Here is a 25,981-nt window from a genome sequence, read left to right on the forward strand (position 1 = left end):
GTAACATTGCTTCCCCAAACTTCTTAAGATACGCATGAGCACATTATCTTAATACGAACCCCCAGAGACATAGGCAGTGCCTTCTAAACGGCCAAAGTAGTCACCTTATCTAGAAATGCCAAGAAGGAAACTAGGATTTCGGATAGACAGCATCGTACGCCAAGTCGATCCTCTCCGTTAATCAACCTAGTTCCACGGCGCGCTAGTTGAGAGGCTCTCCAGGGCGTCTCATGATATTCTAGTTGGCTTATCTGTTAACGAAGTCGTGCAGATTGGCGGCCGGCGTCTGGAGCCCGCCCTGTGGCTGTGTTACCACTCGACGCATTACCGCTTGACGTTGGCGATAGTGGAAGAGCCCTTCTAGATGCGTTTGTAGATAAGTTTAGCTCATTAGTGTAACTGCCTGGCGGGGCAATCTCGGATAACGCTCGAGTGTAGGGATACGTCGTAAGAGGAGAATCCGGTAGTAAGCTTAGAGAATTTGACTGTTGGGAGCGACCTGGAGAAGAGACTTAAGCAGTGTCGGTAGGCGGCTCTATAGAGCTGGCATCCTCATTGTCCACGATGGAAGAGGAGAGTAGCTCTGAGGCCGCATCCTCTACAGAGCCATGATCAAAGACCTTCTCGATAGACATATCGAAACGCGAATCTATTGATCTGATTCCCGCTAGGGGTTTAAACTAGCGCCAAACCAAGAGCTCGTAGTAGTCGAAGTCGTACTCGTACAGCAAATCCTTAGTAGAAACCTCCCTAAAGGAAAGCGAGATATTCTCAGGATCTTTATTGTTAACGTACAGGTCCTCGCTCGACTACTTGCCGAGGTTCTCCAGTTCGATAAGGTTAAGAGGGTCTAGCGATTCTCGAATATAATATCTCCTCAACATGCCGTTCATCCATGCTCTTCGCAATAGTAATTAGTTCGCCTTAATCACTATTTCGGCCTATGCCATCCTATTCGCAACGGCGCCCAGCTTCTTACAGAACTTCCATCCCCTTGAAGATGACTCCTGCCTGCCATTAGCGCTGTGACGGCGAACTGACTGGCTTGAACTACAACCAACTACATCCTTGTACCTGAATCAACCTTTCCACTCACTTTGTCAGCCACGGTCACTGCGATACCGATAAACCAGCAAATAGTTCTTACCCTAGCTGACAGATGCAACATAATTACCGTCGGCCTCTCTAGCTTGATGACCCCTGTAAGATGACAAGAAATGGAGCGTGTCTGCTTAGTCATGGCCTAGGAGTCCACTTGAACCGTGCGTTTTGGATCCAGTTGACATTGACGCGTCGAGAATTGACTGGCCAACGGCGAGGAATGGCGGACATGTCAAGTCGGTGAAGGATCGACAGCGTGGTTTTGTCACCGCTGTTAGTCAGCCAACACAGCCACGACGCTCATAGCCATCATCTCAGCCACATCGCGGGGTAGCCAAATCTTCAGCCACCAAGCGGAGGGCAAAGTTCTTACGGGCCTCCTGCGCGCCAGGCTCATGGATGTTACGACGATCTCCACGACCACCGATATGCGCCTCGAGGCGTGTCATGGGTTTCGAATAAAACGCCGTCCGCTGCATGTTGGCCAGCGACTAATTAAACCCCCACTTGCCTCGTGGTGCTGGACGATCTTGACGTCGTACACTAACCAGTCTGGAAGAGGTGGTGCGGGACAGCCGAATCTTCCGTCGGATTGCTGCGGAGTGCACGGGGTCGAGTACCATTCTGACTAGAGAGTCGATTTGACTGTAATCTCTACGACGGGCTTAGATCCATTTGCGCCTTATAAAGGATCTCTCTCATTCGCGCATATAACCCTTGGTCTTCCATCTCCTACCTCCTATTATTTGGAAATACGGCTTTGCGTAACCTATTGACCCACGGAACTAGTGACTCGTAGTATGGCGTATAGTTCCCCTTTATGATCCTCAGAAAGTCTCCTTCGTTGCTAACTAACCCCGTTTTGGAAGTTGCTAGCTCCTCCGTGTCTAAGTAGTTCTATTTGTTAAACCTCGGGACGACTCTGCCCTCGTCCGGCGCGTTGTAATGGATGTATATCTAGAATAAGACCTAGAAGAATGACTCGAGATCGTGCATAAAAGAATGCTGCTCGCCCAGAAGCGCTCCAATCGCCATGAAAGCCCTTGTACCTGTCTTTCCTCTTGCTCCCGAGGCGCCGTCTCGTTGCTCTCGGATCGCAACGTTAAGGTCGATTAAAAAAAAGGGCTACGAAGGGTTGGTGTTGTCCTCGTTGATCATTAGATTGTTAATCGAGATGTCTCTGTGGAGCAAGTCTGCCTTGAGCAGCAAGGACTCATGTCCTTCGATGTAGCCGTCTAGCGCGGTAAGTAGAACCGACGGGGAGCTTGCTTTGTAAATAGCTTTTCCGTAGTCGCGTAGGATGATACGCCTGTGTACTCGATTGGGGGTGGCGTCGCTGCTTGCCTTTGTTGCAGATGCCGAATAGGACCGTTTACAGGGTGGCACGGGGGCGCCGGTCTGGCTCGATGACCGCTTCACCCCGGCAGTACTGCTTCGACCTGTTCGTGGAGGGCCTACTGCACTTATGCCCCGCGAAATGATAGATCGTTCTAATCGATAATTCTTCGCCTCAGTAGCATCCAGTCCCCGTCGAGTATTGCCTCGGATGTCGTCAACTTGGTCACGGATAATAACGGTCTTATGGTGGTAGTACCTAGCGACGTTGACTACGTCTTTGCCGGTCGCCTCTTGGAGTAATTCACCTTCCTCGTCACGCTCCACGAACTGCTAGGAGTCCTTAATAACGATTGGCGTCTGTGGGTCTTTTTCGCGGTGCGCTTTCCAGCAAGTCGTAGCCCGGCCAGCGACGCAGGGCGCGCGTTTCATTAAATGGTCGATAACGAGCCTCTCTGTTTGACCGTTCCGTGTAATCATGATGAGCCGTTTGCCGTCCTCTGTAGTGATCGTAGGGTCGAAGCCTAGCTCTTCCTTATCTATCCAGAGGAACCTAAGGATCGTGGAAACAAATAGCAGCCCGTCGTAGTTAATGTCGAACCGTTCGGATGCGATCCCCCCAAGCCGGTCAAACATCCATATCCTCATGAGAGAGCCGCAAATTGTAAAGCCCAAGACGAAGCGACGGGTGTCTTGAGCGGTGAGAACTTCCCTCGCGTACCTTCCCAAATCGAGCCATGCTTTAGAAGCGATATCGGCGGATGGGTTACTCTTTAACTCTCCGGGGACCAGTATCTGCGACTAGCGACATCGAGAATCGCTTCTTGCCTGAGGGTCGTTCATAAACGCAATATCCAGCTTACGTTCTGCCGTAGAGCCTTGGATCGGCTTGTTGGGCTGTGCTAGCGGTCTTCGATGGGCCAGAGTAGGCCTGAATGACTCTGCAAATACCGCTAGCTTTTCGCTAATGTCCGCGAACCAGCTAAGTACGCCGTCTTGGTTTACATCGCGGGGCTATCCTGTCTAACCCTCGCGAAAGAGAGGGTTATTGCCTTCCTCGCACTTCTGGAATATTGCCCGAGACGCTATATCAAGATCGACTATACGTCCGAAATATGCCTTGTGAAAACCAGGGAGCCCGACATACATAGTGCCGAGCTCCTCCCTGAGCACAAGGTCCACGTATTTTCGATGCTCGGACGAGTTCGCGAAGCCGCTCGTGTTTCGGAGCCATGGAGTTTGTTGGAGAGAGGACGCTATTGATCGGGGCGGCGGAGTGGCTTCGGCGATGGTTGTGTAGACGTGGTCCTAGATCAGCGCATCGTTAAGGATCTCGGCTAGGGATGCGTTGAAGAGGGGTTTGATTCGGTCGAAATCGAAGTCGTCGGAGTTGACAGCAGAGCTGAGTGTTGACAAGTCGCCGAAGAGGTTCTTCCCTCTCCCACCGGAGCGAAGCAGACGAGATGCCCGACAACCTTGAAGCGCAAGGAGGAGATCGAGAGCTAAGTTTTGGAGTTCTGCAAGGTCAGCAGTGCAGGACCAGGAGGGTGGATCGAGTTACCATCGCCCTTAAGCTTGCCAAGCGAGTCCGGGCAAGGAGAGATGCCCTGGCTTGTACAGATGGCCTTGAATGAAGCGCGAAAGCTATCAAGTCCGTTCTTAATGGGGTTCTCCTCGATGATCTTTGGCCGATGTTGATCTACCATGGCGGGGGCGTCAGGTATTAGAGAAGGTTTGGAAGGGGAGAGTCGGCGCGTCGTATCACATGTATGGTGGAGCTGTTAGCGACCGCCTGGGTGGAGGAAGGCACTGCTCTGATTCAGTTAGTCAGCAGGCACTATAAAGCGTAGCCCTGGGGGCGCGCTGGGCGACAAACTAAGCCAGTTACAACAACTCTTATCCACCTTAATACCAACCTACGCTATTTCTGGGGTCATCGTCGCGCGCCATCATGGCGATTATGGGCACGTGACTTCTCATACACTGATGAGAGATGACTGTTGCGATTATGCTTCTTTAGTCACAAAGAAAAGCCCCAAATTGGTCCACCTAAACCCTACCCGACTCTGACAATGATTGGCTCGACGTTCACTCCATGAACCCCGCTGGCGACTGTGAGGCGTATCGCCGACAAGGAGCCATAGCCTTTCCTGCTGTGGCTGAGATTGCCAATATTCCATAGGCGACGACACGAGCTTCGTCCCTTCACGATCAAAAACCCGGCCAGCCGACCTCTGGCGGTGAACACAGCGAGGAAGGTGGACGGAGCCTGCGTAAGAGATCAACTCTGATTAAAGATGCATCGCCAAAGGATCGATTGCCGTGACAGACTTCTACCCCAAATGTAAATACCATCCACCTATCGAAACTGGCTACGAAATGTGTTCACCACTGCCACCACACATCAGGTGCATCATCACCAAATCCTCAACCTCAAGCTACCGGCCTCCAATGCTCTCAAATCACTCGAAAACTTGCTTGTCGTGGTTGAATCGCACCGTGATTGGAAGCCAATCAGTATTCACTCGAATGTCGATGGACATGTCAGAACCAAAACACAGTAGATACCCTCCGTCAACCTCCTCCCTTTTCCCCGCTCCTATGTCTCTGACCCAACAGCGGGCGCCGCGCCCACGCTGCCATGAATACACCCAGCTTTCCGATTCATGTCACATTTACAATGTCTGGCTTTCAAGTAGGTCCTCACTGGGTCACCGCTTTTCCCTTGGTCACTGCTCTCCCCTTGTCGGTACAGACAAAAGAAACTTTTATTGTCGACTGACTTGTATGCTCTAGCCAGCCAGCTGGCGAGTCTTCTTTTAACGCCTCCCCGTTCTGTCTATGGACCGTCTTCTTTTATTTTCAATCCGATGCTGCGACATAGGGAAGGGCAACAATGTGCTGTGCTATGCATGCATGTATCTCTGCCAAATGCCGTTCCGTGTAACCTTGATCCAATGCCATGTATGGGAGAAACTTGCTCACAGCCAATAAAACGCCGAGTCGACACCCACCACCTTCTCTAGAAATGCAAAAAGAAGCAGCATAACCCTTTTGTTCCCAAGGGATAAAGGGCACGAGCTGTCAACAAAAGCGAGAACTCAGGATCATCCACTTGGATGACCCCTAGCGTCGCAGCTGGCTACGGGCCAAACAATGGGAAGCCGTCTACCCAGGCCGCCCTCGTCAGTAGAACTGGGTGTAGCTACCTACCCGCACACGCGGGCTTCGGCGGGTGCCTGGCGATGCCTGGCTGGGGCTGGCAGCACTGTACTGTGCATCCGATATTCGGATGCGCTTGACCGGACGCCTGACTGCACGAGCCTTGGCCTTCTGGATGTTGGTGACCCTTTCGTCGTAGTCTGGGTTGACATCGGTGTCAGCGTCGTCATCATCGATGCCTCCTTCATCGTCATCGTCGTCGCGCTTGCGCTTGGATGATGTACGTATGCGCTCCCGAAGCATCTTTTCTGCGAGTGCCGCCTTGAAATTATGGGTGCTGATGACCTTCCTGTCGTAGTTTTCGTCAAGATTAGCGTCAGCGTTGTCAACATTAATGACCCCTTCATCGTCATCGTCGGAGCGCTTGCGCTTGGATGACCTGCGTGTACGCCCACGAAGCATCTTTTCCGCAAGTGGCGCCTTGACATCTTGGGTGCTGGTGGTCTTGCTGTCGTAGCTTTCGTCACTATCAGCGTCCTCGTCGCCATGACCATCGTCATCGACATCGCGCTTGCGCTTGGATGATGTGCGTGTACGCTCCCGCATCATCTTTTCAGCAAGTGCCGCCTTGGCCTCCCGGACTGCGTTGGCCTTGGTCTTCTTCTCTGCGTGCGCTTCATACTAAGTAATAGGGGGATGTCGAGGTCACCCCGGTGCTTGTCTATCGACGACCCCCGCGTTGGTCGCGTACGGATTTGCGCGCTGCAGACTCCCTGCCCACGTGCGCCATGGTCAGGACGTACAAAGGTGGTCCTGGGGATGCATCGGGCCTCGACAGCCCGCTGTCTCGCTGGCGGCCAGCTTGTCCTGCCACTGCTGCCACTTGTGTTCCTGCTCCACACGCCAGCGGCCGAGGTCGGCGAGGATCTCGACGTGGTCGCGCGTCAGGGCCATGAAGTTCTTCTGCTCCCCGCTCAAACTGGCGCGTGTCCGGGCGTACATCGAAGGCGTTCATCATCTCCACGAGATCAAAGCATTTCTCGAAGCAGAAGAGATGCATGAACCCCGCACAGTGGAACGGGTCGAGCTCGCTGCCCGTCGCCTCCGGGTGCTCGTCGAAGGCGACGCGCCACCACCCCTTGAGGATAGACCGCGACGGCGCCGGGCAGTCGCTGAAACGGCACTGGCGCGTGCCGCGGTCCGGGCACCGCGCGTTGCTGCCGGCGGGGCAGTTCTGGATCCAGACAGTCAGGGGCACGCCGGCGGTCTGCCGAGCCGTCATGTACTCGTAGAGATCGCCGCGGTCGAAGCACAGGTTGGGCTTCCACATGCCCTGGCTCGTGTACTGGAACTTGGGGCGGTAGGGGTCGTCGCCGCCCCAGGGGGCGGGCGTCTCGGGCAGCTTGGCGTAGTAGTCGGCGTAGTTGATCTCGCCCTTGACCTGGCGGGCGGGGATGATGCCGGTGCGCTTTGCGCGGCCGGGCATCAGAGCCATCGATGCCGGCGTGGCAAGACGGCTCGGGACCAGGCCGAGGCCGAGGCTGAGAGGCGCCGGCGTGCCGATGCGGCTGTGTGCACGGCTCGGTGCACGGCTCGGCATGCAGCTGGGCGGGCGACTGGGAAGCCGCGAGGCTGGTACACTGTACGGTGGCGTTTCCAGTCGATTCGACTGCTGATTCGGCAACAGGCCATGCGCCGCGCCGATGGCTTGCTTGGCCACGTTGCTGTTGTGGTCGGCAGCAGCCAGCAGCAAGCTCTGGTACGGCGATTGTTCGGCGGGGACGGGAGCCGGAGGCAGTGTAGGCCGAACGGCCGTGCTCCACCCAGGAGGCGGCGTGGGATATGCGGTGGGTTGCACAGGCAAGGAATCCCAGGTCAGAGTCTCGAGGACAGGGGTCTCGGGCTCGTCTGTGGTGCCAGGAGGCGGGGGGTATTCGTACGCCGGCGTTGTTGCGACCACAATCTCGGGCTGAATGTCGGGGACCACGGGTGGCAGAGCAAAAGTCGTGTCTGCTGGGATGACGGGCTGGGGAGGCGTGAGGTCGTCGAATGCCCAGTTTTTCAATTCTCCTTGGACCTCTTCGCTGCAGCCGTCAAAGAGGCTTCCATTGTCGTCGAACAAATTACTCACGATGCCGCTGTAGTCGATGGCCGTGGGATCAGAGAGGGCGGGGTCTATTGGGATGTCAAGGGGTCCCTCCAACATGACATCTTGCAAGCCAAGAGTGTCAGGCCCGGCGGGGTCCGACGCACGGGAGTAGTCTTCCGCCGCTTGCATGTCAAAACCGGCGTAGAAATCCGAGTTGAAGATGTCCATGATCAGACCTGTTGCGTCGGGTCGATGGACTTTGGTTCCTTTGAAGTAAATGAGCAGGTGCCAGCAGCTGCTTCTGAGTGGTGGGTAGTAAGTTGGTTGGTGATTGCCTCGGGGTCGGGGAGGCAGGTCGCGCTTCGGTGCCAGTTGGTGATAGGTCTCAAAGGCCAGTGTTGCATTCGATGGTGTGGGAAAATGGCACGGGGAAAACAGAGCCGCCCAGCGAAGCACGATATATGTATGTGTATTGCCAGAAAGGGAACCCGTGCCGAGTTTCGGACAAAGCATCACGACGAGGACAAGGTGGGCACAAAGAGAGAGGACGTGGTCATTGTGGTTGAAGATGTTGATTGTGCTAAACCTGGACGGGCAAGACAAGGAAACGAGCTGGACCACGCGTTGGTGGTTGTTCCTTGGACCGCTCTGATTCGGCGACCAGACAATGAGCTTGTCCCCCGACTTGATCGCGGTGGTCCCAGTAACCACTTGGCCCGGGATGCACTCGCGACTCCGTGACAAGGGGGTGTGTGAGAGGTAAAAAGAGAGCGAGAGAGTCTGCAGGGTATTAGCCATGTTGCTTCGAACGTCCTGCTGCTGATTGAAAGAAGAAGGGATATCAAGACGAAGAATCAGGTAAAAATGCCAAAGTTGTCGACAGTAAATTCCGAACAGGTCTGTGAATATTTGTGCTTGTCTCATCATGTTGTCTTGGTGGTAAGGAAAAGGTAAAGTGAAATGTCGAGGTGACTTACCACGATCGAGAGGAAGGCCTCGATGTCCTGGTCTACGCTCGAAGGAAATCGGAGCAAGGACAAAGAGGCCTGCGAGGGATGCCGCGGCACGAGGTCAGCATACATCTCATGCCCTTCATTCGCATGATGCATCGCAGGGAAGAAAAGCAGGGCGAACGGGAGAGGACGTGACGAGATGTAGATGTGATGAATGAGGTTGAATTGAGAGAGAAATTTCTGGCGGCGGCAAAATTGAGGTAGAGAAAAGAGGAGTGGACCTAGTGGCTGGTGTCTCGGTCGATGTGGCTCGTGATGCCAATGCTCGACTTGGTCCGGGCTCTTGTGTCGGGACATTCATTGTATTAACCGATTCGCTCCCCCTCTTCGACAGGCGCATGGCAGGCTCCGTCGAGCCAAGATGATCCCAAAAGAGAAGGAGGAGGGGGGGAAAGCAGTCAGGATCCATCCCAGCAACAGGGCTCCGATCAGGCTTTGGATTTCGTTTTCGTTTCCAACCAGTATTCATCTCCTCGCAAACCTGAGCTATGAAGGCCTCCTAGAACATCCCGTCATTCTGTCTTGACGCGAATCCAGACTATCACGACCCAAGTCCTTCGATGGAGACACGGATTCGGGATCACACCGTTCGATACTACAGTATCCGCTCTCGTCCATCAGTCACATCATCCACAGCAATCGAGCCCCTCCCAACTCTTCAGTTCAGGTGGTGCCCCAGGACCCAGGACCCAGGACCCTCGACTCGTGCGTTTTGCAACCCGCCCTGGCGCCCTCCGCCTGGCCACCAGACCTCTACTAGTTAGGCCCTGTCCTGGCGAGAGAACCCCTGAGCTACTACGTCACGAGGCCGCCTCTTCATTGGACCACCAACACAGTACCCTTTACCAGTACAACCTTTGCCAAAAGCCCATAGCCGTCTATCGCCGTCGCCGTCGCCGTCGCCTGCGTCTTTGACTTGTTGCTCGTCGACCCAGACCTGATCCGATCCGCCCAAAAACCCCCAACTCAACAACATCCACCACGGCCGCTCCACGACTTGCTTTACTGCCCCTACGCCGGCGATTGCAGTCATGGCCGCACAGCTGGATCCCGGTCTCCAAGACAAGCTCGACGAGCTAGAGAAAGAATTGGAGGTGCGTCTGCTGTTGTGGTACCCCCGCATCGAAAGTCCGCGGCGATTGAAGACACACGACCAACGAGCGGCCGAGAGCAAGCCAACGTCGCGTCGACCAAGTCGCCGCCTCAATCCCCCTGGATATGAATAGACGATGTGTCCCCCATCGCTGGCATCATTGTCTTTCGTTTTATGGAATGCGCCGGCTGTCTGATCGTGCAAGCTGACCAGTGATCCCACCCGTAGGAAGGCGACATCACAGAGAAAGGGTAGGATAGGGCCAGATCCATTCGGAACGACCCAGACAAGCCGACTAACGCGCCGCCGCAGCTACCAGAAACGCCGCACACAACTCCTTTCCAGCTTCTTCGGCCCAGGCGCGCAGCCGGGCATCATCGATCCGAGAACAGGCTTGGGCATCCAACCCCAGCAACAAGCCGAGCCCGACTACGGCAGCAACGATGGCCATCGAGCTGCCGCACTAGCCGCCCTTGGCGGCAGGGACTCTGATCCGACGAGTCCGACATCACCAAGCCAGCGTCCAGCCTCGCCATTCGGTCAGCGTCCCGGTTCTGGCTATGCCTCTCCCACCGAAGTGAGCCCCGCCGGGTTGCTTCGTCCCGGCGGGCCACTCGCTGAACACCGACCGACGATGCGAGCCCACGATTCTCTCTTCCTCTCCCCCGCACCCGAGGCATCCACACGAACCGGCACCATGGTGTCGGGCGACTATGCGTTCAATCCCGACCAGCAGGACGCATACGACAACCAGGCCGGCTACGCAGACAAAGGCCCGCACCAAGATCAGTACCAAGACCAATACCAGCCGCAGTACGATAGCAGATCAGGGACCATGCTCGACTCGACGGGCTATTTCTCTGGATTCACTGGCCAGCAGGCCTTTGATCATGGTCCAGCGCCGCCATCGCGCGGCGATGACTACCCCCCTCATCCCCACCGGTACTCGTCGGGCGAAGCCTTTTCTCCGACGGCAGCAATGGCGCCACCCCTATTGACGGCCAACGACCTGCCGCCCCCAGAGGGTCTTGAGTACCAGATGCCTCTCGAGCCGAGAGAGGTTCCGTTTGCCATCCATGATCCTCACGATGCCAATACGCCAATGTCCAAGTTTGACAACATTGCTGCTGTTCTGCGCCACCGCGGCCGTACAGCTTCCAAGATGCCTGCTTATTGGGTCTTGGACAACAGGGGCAAGGAGATGGCATCCGTCACGTGGGACAAGCTCGCCTCGAGGGCTGAAAAGGTCGCGCAGGTCATCCGTGACAAAAGTTCGTTATACCGAGGAGATCGCGTGGCCCTCATCTATCGCGATTCCGAGATCATCGACTTTGCGATTGCGCTGCTGGGATGCTTCATTGCTGGTGTCGTCGCGGTCCCCATCAATGACCTGCAGGACTACCAAAAGCTCAACTTGATCCTCACATCAACGCAAGCGCACCTTGCCCTGACCACAGATCAAAACTTGAAGGCGTTCCAGCGTGACATCACCACTCAGAAGCTTAACTGGCCTAAGGGGGTTGAATGGTGGAAGACGAACGAATTCGGAAGCTACCATCCTAAGCGCAAGGAGGATGTTCCGCCATTGACTGTCCCCGACTTGGCATACATAGAATTCTCGAGGGCCCCAACAGGCGATTTGAGGGGTGTTGTGCTCAGCCATCGCACCATCATGCACCAAATGGCTTGCATGAGCGCCATCGTGTCTACGCTTCCCGGCAACGGACCTGGCGACACGTTCAACCGCCATCTCCGGGATAAGAACGGGAAATTGATTGGCGCAGGCGCTGCCAGCGAGACGCTTCTTTCCTACCTCGATCCGAGACAGGGCATCGGCATGATTCTCGGCGTTCTCTTGACTGTCTACGGTGGCCACACCACCGTCTGGGTGGACAGCAAGGTGGCCGAGGTCCCTGGCCTGTACGCAAACCTCATCACCAAGTACAAGGCCACCATTCTTGTTGCGGACTACCCAGGCCTGAAGCGCGCCGCATACAACTATCAACAAGATCCCATGACCACTCGAAACTTCAAGAAGGGCATGGAACCAAACTTTCAGACGGTCAAAATTTGTCTGATCGACACCTTGACCGTCGACAGCGAGTTCCATGAAGTTCTGGCTGACAGATGGCTGAAGCCGCTGAGGAACCCTAGAGCCAGAGAGGTTGTCGCGCCCATGTTGTGTCTCCCGGAGCATGGCGGCATGATTATCAGTATCAGGGATTGGCTCGGCGGCGAGGAGAGGATGGGCTGTCCCTTGAAGTTGGAGCTTGGGTCAGATGTCGACTCGGACACTGAAGAAAAGGAAGTGAAGCCGACTCCGTCGAATGGCTTTGGCAGTCTCCTGGGCGGCGCAACAACTGCGACGGAGCAAAAGTCAAAGAATGATCTGAGCTCGGTTCTGCTCGACAGAGAAGCCCTCAAGACAAACGAAGTCGTTGTGGTGGCTATTGGGGACGAAGTCAACAAGAGAGTCAGCGACCCCGCGACAGTACGGGTCGGTGCCTTTGGATACCCCATTCCGGATGCTACGTTGGCCGTTGTGGACCCTGAGACCGGCTTACTGTCGTCTCCTCACTCGGTGGGCGAGATTTGGGTTGATTCGCCATCCCTTTCTGGAGGGTTTTGGGCACTGCCAAAGCACACCGAGCAGATCTTCCATGCTCGTCCCTACAAATTCGAGCCTGGCGAGCCAACGCCTACGGCCGTCGAGCCTGAGTTCTTGCGAACAGGCCTCCTAGGTACCGTCATCGAAGGCAAAGTCTTTATTCTTGGCCTGTACGAAGACCGTATCAGGCAAAAGGTGGAATGGGTAGAGCACGGCACCGAGCTCGCCGAGCACAGATATTTCTTCGTCCAGCATATCGTTGTCAGCATCGTCAAGAACGTTCCGAAGATCTACGACTGTTCTGCCTTTGACGTCTTCGTCAACGACGAGCACCTGCCAATAGTCGTCCTCGAATCACCAGCAGCATCAACAGCTCCTTTAGCCTCTGGTCAGCCGCCGAGACAACTCGACACGCCACTCTTGGAATCGCTGGCTGAGCGATGCATCGACGTGCTCATGCAAGAACACCACCTCCGTCTTTACTGCGTCATGATCACGGCGCCCAACTCCCTGCCCAGAGTGCTGAAGAACGGTCGTAGAGAGATCGGCAACATGCTCTGCCGGCGCGAGTTTGATCTTGGTAACCTGCCTTGTGTTCACGTAAAGTTTGGTGTTGAGCATGCTGTTCTCAATCTGCCCATCGGCGTAGATCCAATGGGTGGAATCTGGTCCAACCTTGCCTCGGAATCACGCGCCGACATTTTGATGCCGACCGACAAGCAGTACTCTGGTATCGATCGCCGAGAGGTCGTCATTGATGATCGGACATCGACTCCCCTGAACAACTTCTCCTGTATCACCGATCTCATTCAGTGGCGCGTCGCACGACAGCCTGAGGAGCTGGCGTACTGCACCATCGATGGGCGCAGCAGGGAAGGCAAGGGCATCACCTGGAAGAAATTCGATACCAAGGTCGCAGCTGTGGCGTTGTATCTGAAGGGCAAGGTCAAGGTTCGCCCGGGTGACCACATCATCATGATGTATACGCATTCGGAGGAGTTTGTCTTCGCGATACACGCATGTATCAACCTTGGCGCTGTAGTCATTCCCATGGCGCCATTGGATCAGAACCGTCTCAATGAAGATGTCCCGGCGTTCCTACACGTTGTATCCGACTACAATGTGAAGGCATGTCTTGTCAACCAAGACGTGGACCACCTCATCAAGATGAAGAACGTGGCGAGCCATATTAAGCAATCGGCGCAGATCCTCAAAATCCCCATCCCCAACTACTTCAACACAACGAAACCTCCAAAACAAAACAGCGGTCTTCGAGACTTGGGGATCACGATGCAGCCAGCCTGGATTCAGCCGGGCTACCCCGTGATTATCTGGACGTACTGGACTCCTGACCAGCGGCGAATCTCAGTTCAGCTTGGTCATGACACGATCCTCGGCATGTGCAAAGTCCAGAAAGAGACCTGTCAAATGACAAGCTCCCGCCCTGTACTTGGCTGTGTTCGCAGCACGACTGGTCTAGGGTTCATCCACACGTGCTTGATGGGTATCTACATTGGCACTCCAACATACCTTCTCTCGCCGGTTGAGTTTGCGCAGAATCCCATGTCACTCTTCGTCATCCTTTCGAGATATAAGATCAAGGACACCTACGCAACACCTCAAATGCTGGACCACGCCATGGCTATGACGCAGGGCAAGGGCTTCACACTCCACGAGCTCAAGAACATGATGATCTCGGCAGACAGTCGCCCCCGCGTCGATGTGTTCCAGAAAGTGCGTCTCCACTTCGCAGCTGCTGGGCTCGACAGGACAGCCATCAACACTGTGTACTCGCACGTGCTGAACCCCATGGTGGCCTCTCGGTCATACATGTGTATAGAGCCGATCGAGTTGTGGCTCGACATCAAGGCGCTGCGACGCGGCCTCATCATCCCCGTGGACCCAGACTCGGAGCCAAAACCGTTGATGATCCAAGATTCTGGCATGGTGCCTGTCTCAACGCAGATCGCCATTGTCAACCCCGAGAGTCGCATGCTGTGCCACGACGGCGAGTACGGCGAGATTTGGGTAGACTCGGAGGCATGCGTCAAGTCATTCTATGGATCCAAGGATGCCTTTGACGCAGAGCGTTTCGACGGCCGCACGCTCGATGGCGACCCGAGCATTCCCTACGTCCGCACCGGCGACCTCGGGTTTTTGCATAACGTGAGCAGGCCTATAGGACCTGGAGGTGCGCAGGTAGATATGCAAGTACTGTTCGTGCTCGGGAACATTGGAGAGACTTTCGAGATCAACGGTCTCAGCCACTTCCCAATGGATATTGAGTATTCAGTCGAGCGCTGTCATCGTAGCATCGTACCGAGCGGATGGTAAGTCTCACCGTGCCTGATAGCTGTAGTGATGCTAACCGACAATAGTGCCGTTTTCCAGGCTGGAGGTCTCGTAGTGGTCCTCGTGGAGGTGGCGCGCAAGTCGTACCTTGCCTCCATTGTGCCAGTCATCGTCAATGCCATCCTCAACGAGCACCAAATCATCGTCGATATTGTCGCTTTTGTCGGCAAGGGCGAGTTCCCTCGCTCGCGTCTCGGCGAGAAGCAGCGTGGAAAGATCCTGGCTGGCTGGGTGACGCGTAAGTTGCGCACTATGGCTCAATTCGCCATTCGCGACATGGATCCATCTGAAATGGGCGGCGAGTCGGGCACCGCAGACTCTGCTGACCCTAACCGCGCTTCGGTCGTCAGCCAACGCAGCTCAGGCGTCCCTGCGGCGGGGGCCTCGAGCCTTCGCAACGTTGAGCATGCGCCGCAAATCCTGGAGCAGGAGGAGTTTGAGCAGCAGATGGGCCACATTGCATCAATGCCGCCGGCTGAGATGCCCGGCGACCAGCGCCAGGCATACGCGGCGACGCAGTCGTCCAGCGACTCGCAGACTGCCCGCGGCCAGCCCTCGCTCTCAGGCAGCGGCCACACCGGGCAGTATGGCTCAGGTGACTATGCGCAGTATGGCGAGGAGGTGCCGCCGGCTGTGGCACCCAAGCCGGGCGCGCACGGAGGTGCCAGGCCGCCGCAGCTGCGACTCCCGGGCGTCGACGGGCGCGAGAGCATGGAGCTCTGGCGCAAGGGCAACGAAGGGCCCACGGATGAGGAAGACTGGACCCGGGATGCGATCATGCACATGAACCTTGCCAACGATATGGATCGGCGGCAGTAAAGCGCTGATCAGCCATGCATGTGGTCGTCGGGACTGCTGAAGCGGTGATTGTGCCGCGCCGCAGCATGGGGATGGGGTCGGAGGTTGGATACCTAGAAAAAGCAGTGCGTCGGTTCGTTTATTAGCATAGGAGGGTGTTCTCGCGTAGGTTGCTGGACCTAATACCACTTGTTCAATTTGTCTTCCTAGCGAGCCTTGGCCTCGGCCCACGTGTTATGTGATGCCATGTTGTGCATTGCTCGATTCGATGGGCACCGGGAGGTTGGGCTGATGCAGGGACGGCGTGGGCGGCTTGATCCTTTCTTGCAGCTCCTTCATATTTAAGACGTGATACAGCAAGGTGGTCCGTCCCCGTTGCGAAAGGGGAGCTGCACAAGGTAGCAGCAATACTGGAACAGGAAGAAGACAATGACGCAGCAATCATTCATTATGGGTCCTCGCAACGAGTGAATTCCATTTCGACAAGTAGTTGTATCCATGTTCGCTATGCCGCATATGCTATAGAAGCCCATCATTTTGCTCGGTCCCAATGCTCTACGTCACGGCTGTCTTCAGTACTGGTGCTGATGATATCCCTCCTCCCGGCCCTTTTCTCTCTTGAGCTTCTCCTCGAACCGTCGCCCCTCGGTCCGGGCATCCTTCTCTCCACCCCTGGACCCTCTCGTCGCCTGCTCCACGAGCCCGACGGCCTCAGCAACGACATCGTCACCGCGCCGCCACGTGTACAGCCTCACTCCGTGTGCGGCCAGCGTTTCGTGTGCCCGCTGTAAGCGGCGATTCCATAGTTCGACCTTCTTGTTGACAGCCGTGGCGCCAAGCGGTGGTGAGCCCGATGGCGTGCCACTCGTCGACTGTGTGTTGGTGCGCCGGGGGCCGACAGGTGGCGGCACGAATGACGAGGACGGAAGGGGATCAAAGTCCACGTCTTCGTCGGCGGCTGGGCGCTGACGACCAGGGGCGACTGAGCGGGGGCTGGTGCTGCGGATGCTGGAGGGTGTGTCGCGGCGGCGTGGCGGCGGAGGCGGCGGCGCCGCAGTGCGGCCGGAACGAATGGAGGAGTCGCTCGTGCGGGTAGAAGCTGGAATCCTGGCGTTATTGGGAAGACTGCTTGTGCTGCCTAATGTTTGCAGCGAGAGGTTGTGTGTTTGGGACAGGGGATGGGCAGTGGGCCGGTCTCCAGGCACCTTTTTACGGGGCAGAGGAGGCGTCGGAATGCCTTTGGAGTTTTGCGGCCTTAGGTCTGCGCCCAACATTTGTGCTTTTTCATCGGATGGAGAGCTTCGTAATGACGCTGGCTTGACCGGTCGAGGTGGTGCCTGTCGCGTGAGAAGGTCGGTCGTGCTCGCTGAGTGCCTCGGCTGGCGGTCAGCTTGCAGTTGCGAGACCTTAGCGGTGTTGTTCGCTGCCGTAGACGCTGGCTCGTCCGAGAAGTCGATGAGATCACCCATCATCGGACCCGTCGTTTTTGGCGTTTCACCGCGCGGCGGCAACGCTGGCCGTTGATGAGGCTCGTCATCTGCAGTTGCCCTTCGCGATATGTTGCCCCTGCCGAACGACGAGTCAAAGAAGCCGGTCTGTTCTGGGGTAGTCACATCCCTGATGAACACGGCAAGGATGCGGTCTGGGTGAGAGACAACGAGCTCGGTGTAGACCTCGAGGTCGGCCTCGCCGCTGTCACCAACAAGCATGAATTTGCGCTCGGGGAAGTCCTTCAACAGCCTGCAGAGCGTGCTACGCTTTCTCTCCGCGACAGGTTCAAAAATGCCCTGGAGCATGCCACTGTACTGTTTGAGGTGAAGGGATCCCGGCGGCAGGCCAGCAATCATGAAAAAGCTAGCCAGCACGGGAAACAGTTGCCAGGGGCTGTTTGAGCAGTAGTGTATGCTCACACCCATGTTATGCATCTTCCCGTACCATTCCTTAACGCCTTCGACAGTAAGATCGCGGAGTTCTCGGATAAATGTATTTCGAAAGATCTCTTTGGCGCCGCCCGAGATGTTGGAGCGCTTGACAGTGTCATCAATGTCGCTGATCAAACTGACGCCTTTGGGCTCTATAATCTTGATTTCTTGGGTTGCTGAAAGGTTTTCGTTTGCCAAGACGCGAACATGCGTAGGGACGAACTCGAGAGCTGCCCTGACCATGAAGTGGCCTGCCTCGTTCGTCTCGACCGTTCTTGATGCCGAGTGCTCGTCGTTGTAGAAAAAGATGGTTATTGGCTGCTCCACCAAGGGTGTCGTCATGAATGGCGCTATCCTCGCCATGAGGTTCGCGTTAGCCACTGCCAGCTCCGCGTCTGTAAGTTCATTGCTGGTGGTGTACTGCCTTGCCACAGATTGCGGAGAGCCTGGCGCGGATCCCAGCGTGGGATTAGGACTTCGCGATCGCGACCTCGAGTTGTAATCCCTAATCAACTCGCCATCGTCACCTCGAGCCGGCTCGCTATAGCCTCCATGGTAGGCCACCCTCTTCTCTTCTTGGCCCTTCTTCTCGATCTCGGCAGCCTTTTGGGCGATTCTCTCTTGCTCACGTCGTTCCTCGTGCGATTCGTGTATGGCGAGAAAGCCCGTCTCCCCGCTTGACGGCTTGGCGTCGGACTTTGGCGCCGGAATGCCGCTCAACTGACGCGCCAGACCGATCAAAACACGGTTCCTCCTCGTGACCTGGCCCCTGTGCGGCGAATATATCCATCCACGCACGTCGACATCGACAATGGCGCGCTCGTCCTGATCCCGCTCCCACTGCTGTCGCCACCAGTCCTCGTCTTTGGTGCCCTGTTGCGAGTTCGGCTGCTGCTGCTGCTCGGGTAGCTGGGCCCATTCGCCCTTGATATGGCGCTTCGCATAAGAGGGGAAGATGACCATCTGGTCGTTCCCTTGCACGGTGATGGCTACGTCAGGGAAGGATCCGGGGATCGTCGTCTTGCCGAGCCCGTCGTCCTGCGTCAGCTCGCCAGCCCTGGGGATGTGCGCGTAGCCCTCTCGAATTTCGTTCACCGCGGTCGCGCCGGCACGGTACATGTTATTGGCCATGGCGGCAAGCTTCCTACGCCTGCCGCCGCCGACTGCTGTGGCGGGATCGGACCCATATGCGCCTGGCCCGCCGCCAAAGCCTGGTAGGATAGGCATCTTCCTCTTCGACTTGTTCTGCTGCTGGGATCGCGTCCTCGCATAACGCGCTGGGCGGGTGCCGGTGCTTCCTGGGTTCGGGCCGAGGAGCAGGCCGCGGCCCCGGCGGAAGACGGTGCGAACAGCGGCGGCGACGCCGGGCTTTCGCTGTCTCTTGAGGATGTACTGGTAGATGCGAGACTGAAGGCGGTGCTTGTAGTAGGGGAGAGTATCGAGGTGGAAACCCAGCAGGCGCTCACGATAGCGCTCGCGGAGGGACTGGGGGAAGAGGTAGCGCAGGAGGCTCAGTCGGTGATGGGGGTGTGGTGTTGTCGAGCGCGGGACTGCGAGCCGCCAGCGTCTGAAAGGAGCCAGCTTGTCTGCTTATGAGGCAGAAGGAAAGGGCAGCAGGTTTCAAACCGGCGATGGTTGTCACCGGTGATGCTCAACGATCGGGGGCGATGTGTCAATGCCAATCAACGTCTTTGTTCCGTCGGCGTGTTACTGGCAGTTCGCTCGTTACCGAAGGTTGGCCAAACTGCTAGAGCTCACGGCCGGCAGGCGATGATGTCTCCTGACCCCCACGCTTCGCAGCTGATGGAGATGGGCCTGGGAGGTGATGGAGGCACCTGACCGCACGGTGGACGATCGCGGGGTAGGGCAACTTGTCGAGGGGATTGTCGAGGTTGAGGATCCGAGACACGTGCTGTCCGGAGGTGTCGGGAGGGTAAGTCGAAGAAGGGGGAGGGAACTCGTGATAGGGTTGTGTGCCTGGGCTGGGTTGCTGGTCGTCAAGCTGCATGAGGTAGGTAGGCTTTGGACGTAATGCTTGGCTGAGGTGGATTGCAGTGACGACGCCTTTGCTTTGCTTTGCTGGGCGGCTGGGCGGCTGGGCGTGTCTTGGTCTTGGGCAGTCGGGCAGTCGGGGCGAGCCTACCTCAGGAACAGGCTCGACAGTGGGCCTAGGCAGGTGCCGCACTGCCGACGCCTTCCATCCTTCCCTCCCTCGTTAGTGCCTGCCTCTGACCCTCTGCTGTCAGTCCTCGCGCATCCCATCACGTGCATTGAACCGCTCGACTTTCTTCTGTCGCTCATCATTGAGTACCTGGACCTGAAGTGCTTGTCCAGTACCACTCAAGATGCATGTCGACCCGGAGTCGCTCCAAGCCGCTGCTGACGCTGAGCTCGCACTCTGGTATCGAACGGTGAGCGGAAGGGATGGCCAATACAACCTCTGGCGTCCACCACCTACTTGTAGGTAGTACCCAAAACGACCTTCCCAATCACCCTTACACGTGGCTGGAGCTTAAGTAGTCGAAGGTTCGTGCCGGGTGACGAGTCTTTGCTTGCGGATGGATACTTGATGAGAGCCTCAGTCATGACTTGTTCACCCTCATGTAATATCGATAGGTACGTAGAGTGCGAATAGATGAACGCTGCTGAAATGTTGTTCCGATTCTGAATGAGTTCGAGGAGTTCAAGGTAGCGGAGAGATGGTGCCTCGAGAATTTTGGCAGCAGCAAGACATGGAGCGGCGAGAATCAAACGGATGTCTGACGACTTTTGAAATGACAGCAATGACGGACAGCGTGCATGAGGTCGGAGAAGGACCTTGCGAGTGAGTACCTGGAGAGTCCCCCTTGTGTCGACAGCCCTCTTCCCTCGATTGCTCTACTCCGATCTGTCGTTTGAATGCAGTGCTCGCCATGATCAACCCGTATTCGGGCTGCAGTTGACGTTTTTGAAGCAACATGTGACAAGTGAGAGTCCATCGTGGTAGTGACCGCAATACTTACTTTAAAGCCACTAAAGACAATCCACACTGAAAGTGTCAAGGCACCAAGAAAACGCTGATCTGGTATACTCCTACAACCTGTGGCAACACTATACCGAGAAATGACTCTACCTCCGCTTGCCCACGCGCGCTTTTGTCTTCTTGCCCGCCGCAGCCTTGATCTTCTTCGGCATCCGTGGCTTTTTGACATCCAACACGGCGCCCTTGCCCGCCCTCTCCGCCTTGCCCTTCTTCCACGTCGGCGCCTCGCTCCTCTCGGCTCTCGACTCAGCCTTCTTCTTGTCCTTGTTGCTCATCTTGCCGCCACCCTTCTTCTTCTCGTTCTTATCGCCATTGAGTTCCGCCCGGCCCGCCTCCTTCGCCGACTTTTTGTCCTTCTCCGACTCGAACCAGGTGCGGCGCGGCCGCGACTTGATCTCGTCCTCGTGGTTGATCAGGTTCTCACCCTTGCGCACCTGCATCTCCACCTGCGCCAGCTGCCTCTCTTCCTTCTCTTCCTCGTTGATCTCCTCAATCTCCTCTTCCATCTCGTCCACCTTGTCCTGCCACTTGTCTGCCTCACCGGCCTCGATGACGCGGCTCAGAATCTTGGCGCCCTGAGCCTTGCCTGCCTTGACGGCGGCCTTGACGACCTTGCGGTCCGGCTCGGCGGCGAGGGTCACGGCCACACCTGCGCGACCGGCACGCGCGGTACGACCGACTCTGTGCACGTAGATTTCGAGCTTTTGCGGTGCCTCATAGTTGATGACCGTGTCGATGCCCTTGATATCAAGACCACGCGACGCAAGATCCGTGGCCAACAGGTAAGACACCTTGCCATCCCTAAAGTCTTCAACGCTTTGAATACGCTGTACCAAGTCAGTAGGGTTCTCCGAGACGGGGGGTTTCGTGAGCGTACCTGTGTCTGGTTCATGCTGCCGTGGAGTTCCGCGCACGACAAGCCGAGCAGACCAAAGATGATGCGCGCGCGGTGCGCGTCCTTCTTCTGGCGGAAGAAAATGATGACGCGCTCCGTGTACAGCGTCTTGCAGATGAAGAGGAGGTAGCCCATGCGCTTGCTCTCGCGACCGGGTCGCAGCCTGATGAACTCTTGGGTCAGCGTCGTGACCGTCTTCTTCTGCGAGTCCACCATGACCCGCGCCGGCGTGTTCATGCCGACGCGGATGAGCCTGTCGACCGAAGACGTCATGGTGGCGGAGAAGAGCATCGTCTGGCGAGACTTGGGCATGCTCGTCAGAATCTCGTTCAGCTCGTCGGCGAAACCGTCCTCGAGCATGCGATCGGCTTCGTCGAGAACCAGAATCTCGACGGCGTCGACGGCGAAGCTTGCCGAGTTGCGCATATGGTCGATGAAACGACCAGGTGTGGCGATGATAACGTCGGGACGCAGGCGCAGCTCGGCTTCCTGCATCTTCAGACTCAAACCACCGACGGCGAGGGTGAACTTGATGTCTGTGTAGGCGGCCAATTTCGTGGCGACGGAATGACACTGGATGGCCAATTCACGAGTGGGCGTGAGGATGACGACGCGGCTCGTGGGGACCTTTTTCGGTCGGTAGAGAAGACGCTCCAAAATAGGCACCACGAAGGCGGCCGTCTTTCCGGAACCGGTCACGGCACCACCGACGAGATCCTTGCCCATGAGAGCAATGGGAATCGTCTTTTGCTGAATTGGCGTTGGCTTGGTGAACGACACGCCTGCCAGGCCGCGGAGGATGGGTCGCGAGAGCGACATGGCCTGGAACGAATTGGCGGCGGCCTTCTTGCCAGGCTTGGCCACTTCTTCTGGCGCAAAGAACGCATCGCGCTTCGCCTTTTCCTCAGGATCCTCGTCGTCACTAAAGTCTGACTCGACATCGTCTGGGTGGTCCACAGGTGTTGCGATCGAGTCATTGTCGGAGGCCGCGTCGTCGCCGTCTTCTGCGCCCTCCGCGTCCTCATCTTCAGCCTCGGAGCCCTCGCCTTCAGAATCAGCGCCCATGCCGAACGCATCATCGGCCAGAACACCGTCCTCGTCGTCCTCGAGGTCCAATTCCATATCATTGGCGTCCTAAAACCGGTGCCTCCTCCTCGGTCGCTCTCATGTTTAAAATTTCCTTCTTCTTCTCTAACCTCCTGCGAATGATGTCGTCAAGGTCGAGGCCAATTTTCTGAGGCTTCATGCTGCTCTTGGCGCCCTCAAATCCCCAGCCCTCGAAATCGGCCTCGCCGAATTCCTGGGCGCCGTCCTGGATGTACTCGAAATCCGGATCCATGGCTCCATCGTCGGAATCGTTCTGTCCCCAGATACCCTCGCGTGCTTCATCATCTTCCTCTTCTTCAGGGGTCGACTCCTTGCCCTTCTTCCCCTTCTTGCTCTTGCCCTTGACCTTGGTGGTGGTCTTGGCCTTCTTCTTAGGTGGGGCGACAGGAGCCTTTTCCTCGTCGGAAATTTCGCCCTCGTGGTCGGAGAGTGTGAGCACAAAGTCGTCGTCGACGGTCTTGCGCTTCTGAGCGGGTGCCATGGTGGTTGGTTGCTTGATCGCTGAGATCGCAGCCCGGGGAGTTGTCGTCTGTCGTCGTCGGGTACTCCGTGTAGTTCCGGGGCCTCACACTGAAGCAGCGACGATCTGCGTCCAGATTTTTTCTTGAGCTTGGTGGAGTGAAATGTTTCTGCCGGATGTCTAGCTCGGCGGGTCAAAGGCGGTCAGGAGAAGGCGGTCAGGAAGGTGAGAGTGCGGCACGTGATTATCAGCACGCACTCAGAACTGAATGACTAAGACGGGGCCACCGCGGGGTCAGGGGTTGATTCACCCCACCACGGTTGATTGGACGACCAAGGAACAGCACTTTGGTCGCTGCCTCACTGGTGCCAGCAATTTCGCAGACCCGGTGGAGGTCGACTTTCCGCGTGGTGACGAAGGACGAAAATCCACCACCACCTTCCTCCTCCTTCCGAACCGTCCTCCAACAAAACATCCCACCAGACTTCGGTTTCCCGCTTTGCGCATCTCCTGTTCCGAGTCGTAGCTCCTCTTGCTCGTTCTTTGCTCTCTCAGCCTCTTTGCGCATTGCGTTCCATCCATAGCCCCTCCTTCGAACCCACCACAACACAACAATCAAGATGGGCGAATCTAGGTACGGAGAACCTCTCGCCTCCTGATGTTGTCTTTGGTGCACCTATGCGCCCTAAGCAACCCCGTTCCCCAATCTCGAGTCATCACTGACGAAGATGCTCATGTAGGCAAGAGCTTGTTCAGTGGCTGAACAGCCTTCTGCAGCTCAACATCACCAAGGTCGAGCAATGCGGTACTGGGTAAGCACATTTCCTGCGCAGTTGGCGGTCGAAAGCCCCCACCTCCCATGGCTCACAAAAATCCCCCTTCCAGCGCCGCCCTCTGCCAAGTCTTCGACAGCATCTTCCTCGATATCCCCATGTCTCGTGTCAAGTTCAACGTCAATTCTGAATATGCGTACATTCAGAATTTCAAGATTCTGCAGAGTGAGCCTCCCAACTTTATTCATGCCCCCCCCCCACCTCTACCCCTCTATTCCGACGCGCGAACTGACTTGCCATCCACCACGCAGACTGCTTCCACAAGCACCAGATTGATAAGCCCATTCCCGTCGAGAGTCTGGCCAAGTGCAAAATGCAGGACAACCTCGAATTCCTGCAGTGGACCAAGAAGTTCTGGGACCTCAACTTCCCCGACCACGAGTATGACGCCGTGGCGCGGCGCAAGGGCGGCACCCTCGCCGCCGGCGGTGCCGCGCCCCGCGCTGCCGTCGGTGCCGGCGCCGCCAGACGCGGCGGCACGACGCCCACGACGGGCGGACCGCGCACGGCCAAGGCGGCCGTGGGCCCCGGCACGGCGGCGCTGCAGAACGAAAACACGACGCTGAAGGAGACGGTCGTCGGCCTCGAGCGGGAGAGGGACTTTTACTTCAGCAAGCTGCGTGACATAGAGCTCCTCGTGCAGCAGGCCGTGGACGAGGACCCCCAGCTCGAGAAGCAGGAGGACGGGCTCGTCAAGCAGATCCAGGCCATCCTCTACTCGACCGAGGAGGGCTTCGAGATCCCTGCCGAGGATCAGGTGGACGACCAGGAGACGTTCTAAGCTGTGAACTGGGAGCAGTGGACTGGGGGCAGTGGACGGGCCACGCAACAGACCCTGGGGTCGCCGGCCGGCAGGAAACACGGCATCCTGGCATACGAGAAGACGAAGAGGGAGAGAGAGAAGGAGAAAGAGCGGATGCTGATGGAGACTGGGGACGAATCGGCACAAATACCCCGAGGGATAATGATGTGCTGACATGGAACGTCGATGGCTCGACAGTCCTGGAGTACCTACCTCTTTGACGATCACTCACGATAGAGAACGCAATGCACAAGTACGGTTGTGCTGGGATTGCACTTGTGTTTGTGACATGGGCGCTCATCAGTGTTGTGGATGCAGCCCTGCAAGTATGTAACGTGCCAGCTGTCGTTGGTTCACGACCAACAGTAGACGAAGGTCACTGGGAGTCGTGTGGGGAGTAAGTTTGAGCCTCTGGCATGGTGGCCTGAACAAGAGGTCTATGGGTGTAGTCTAGATCTGCGTCTCATGCCTGGCATGGCGATGGAAAAAGGGAGCCCCTGCTTGACACCCGGGTTGACGTGTTTACCGCCCGATCGGTCCTTTGTTCTTGGTTTGGGTTTGGCGCCGAGCCAATACCGATGGCGCGGCCACCCAAGCCATTCGATGGCGGCCATTCGGCAGAGATGGATCACTGACTGCCTGGGGTCTACCACCTCAGCCTTGCTCAGGTCGCTTGATCGAGTGACTCAAGGTCCCTGTTTTCAGTGCTCCACATACCTGCCTAGGCACCTGGGGCACCCCCTGCCGACGGCAGCCCGGCGAAGGCGCTGTAGGCACTTTAAGGTAGGCGGGTGCCCTGTACATGTCCCTACCTGGCCTGTGCTGCCCTGCAACAGCGCTAGCTCCGAACCCTCCACCTCCACGGGCAAAGGCTTGCTGACGTCGGTCAATGACCATTAAAACAGCTGACGTCCTCCGAGCAACCATCGTCCAACAACCAACACCAGCATCTGTACCACCATTTGAACCCAGCATCGTGTGTCACCAGTCCTCATCCAGCGAATCCTTCATCCATCACTACGTCAATCGGGCCCCCCTGGGTCAACTCGAGTGCTCGATCTTCCTTTCGACCGACATCTCACTTCGTCGATACCCTAGAACGTGGGCAAGCAACCCCCACGCACCCTGAGGCACGCCTACGAAGGGACGTTCCGGCAATACAAACCCCAAGCATGGCGCCTCCCGCCGAAATCTCCATCCCCCTCGACGATTCTTTTCCACCGGGAAGTCCAAAAGCCTTTCGCCGCTCTTACGACATAACCCTGCGCGCTGCAGGAGGGGCTTCCTGTTGATCTGGAAAAAGGGCGACAGCGGAGTTTTGCGAGCGCTGTCGAAGGAGCGTGAGGCAAGGTAGTGAGGCTGCGCGAGCCGCCGGAGTACGATCCCGGC

At 56.8% G+C, this 25,981-nt stretch overlaps 5 protein-coding genes across 5 annotated transcripts; 2 read left to right on the forward strand and 3 right to left on the reverse strand.

Moving 5' to 3' along the window:
• Positions 1 to 5,622: 5,622 nt before the first annotated feature.
• On the reverse strand, positions 5,623 to 7,915 carry VDAG_03574 (uncharacterized protein; the record flags this gene model as incomplete). Its single annotated transcript, XM_009653658.1, has 2 exons — positions 5,623 to 6,279; positions 6,599 to 7,915. The coding sequence occupies 2 exons, from the start codon at positions 7,913 to 7,915 to the stop codon at positions 5,623 to 5,625; spliced, it is 1,974 nt and encodes a 657-aa protein (XP_009651953.1).
• Positions 7,916 to 9,967: 2,052 nt separating this feature from the next.
• On the forward strand, positions 9,968 to 15,572 carry VDAG_03575 (acyl-CoA ligase; the record flags this gene model as incomplete). The annotated part of the gene is made up of 3 exons (XM_009653659.1): positions 9,968 to 10,005; positions 10,106 to 14,731; positions 14,780 to 15,572. The coding sequence occupies 3 exons, from the start codon at positions 9,968 to 9,970 to the stop codon at positions 15,570 to 15,572; spliced, it is 5,457 nt and encodes a 1,818-aa protein (XP_009651954.1).
• Positions 15,573 to 16,123: 551 nt separating this feature from the next.
• VDAG_03576 (actin patch protein) lies at positions 16,124 to 19,059 on the reverse strand (the record flags this gene model as incomplete). The annotated part of the gene is made up of 2 exons (XM_009653660.1): positions 17,487 to 19,059; positions 16,124 to 17,435 (listed from the first exon to the last, which is right to left on the reverse strand). Exons 1-2 carry the CDS (start codon positions 18,698 to 18,700, stop codon positions 16,124 to 16,126), a joined length of 2,526 nt encoding a protein of 841 aa, XP_009651955.1. The 5' UTR covers positions 18,701 to 19,059.
• Positions 19,060 to 20,581: 1,522 nt separating this feature from the next.
• VDAG_03577 (ATP-dependent RNA helicase DRS1) lies at positions 20,582 to 22,978 on the reverse strand (the record flags this gene model as incomplete). Its single annotated transcript, XM_009653661.1, has 3 exons — positions 20,582 to 21,322; positions 21,373 to 22,431; positions 22,532 to 22,978. The coding sequence occupies 3 exons, from the start codon at positions 22,976 to 22,978 to the stop codon at positions 20,582 to 20,584; spliced, it is 2,247 nt and encodes a 748-aa protein (XP_009651956.1).
• Positions 22,979 to 23,577: 599 nt separating this feature from the next.
• On the forward strand, positions 23,578 to 24,571 carry VDAG_03578 (microtubule-associated protein RP/EB family member 1; the record flags this gene model as incomplete). Its single annotated transcript, XM_009653662.1, has 4 exons — positions 23,578 to 23,591; positions 23,698 to 23,769; positions 23,843 to 23,955; positions 24,042 to 24,571. 4 exons carry the CDS (start codon positions 23,578 to 23,580, stop codon positions 24,569 to 24,571), a joined length of 729 nt encoding a protein of 242 aa, XP_009651957.1.
• Positions 24,572 to 25,981: the final 1,410 nt, after the last annotated feature.

The sequence above is a fragment of the Verticillium dahliae genome, genomic scaffold (genome assembly GCF_000150675.1).
Source record: "Verticillium dahliae VdLs.17 supercont1.6 genomic scaffold, whole genome shotgun sequence".
NCBI classification, from domain to species: domain Eukaryota; kingdom Fungi; phylum Ascomycota; class Sordariomycetes; order Glomerellales; family Plectosphaerellaceae; genus Verticillium; species Verticillium dahliae.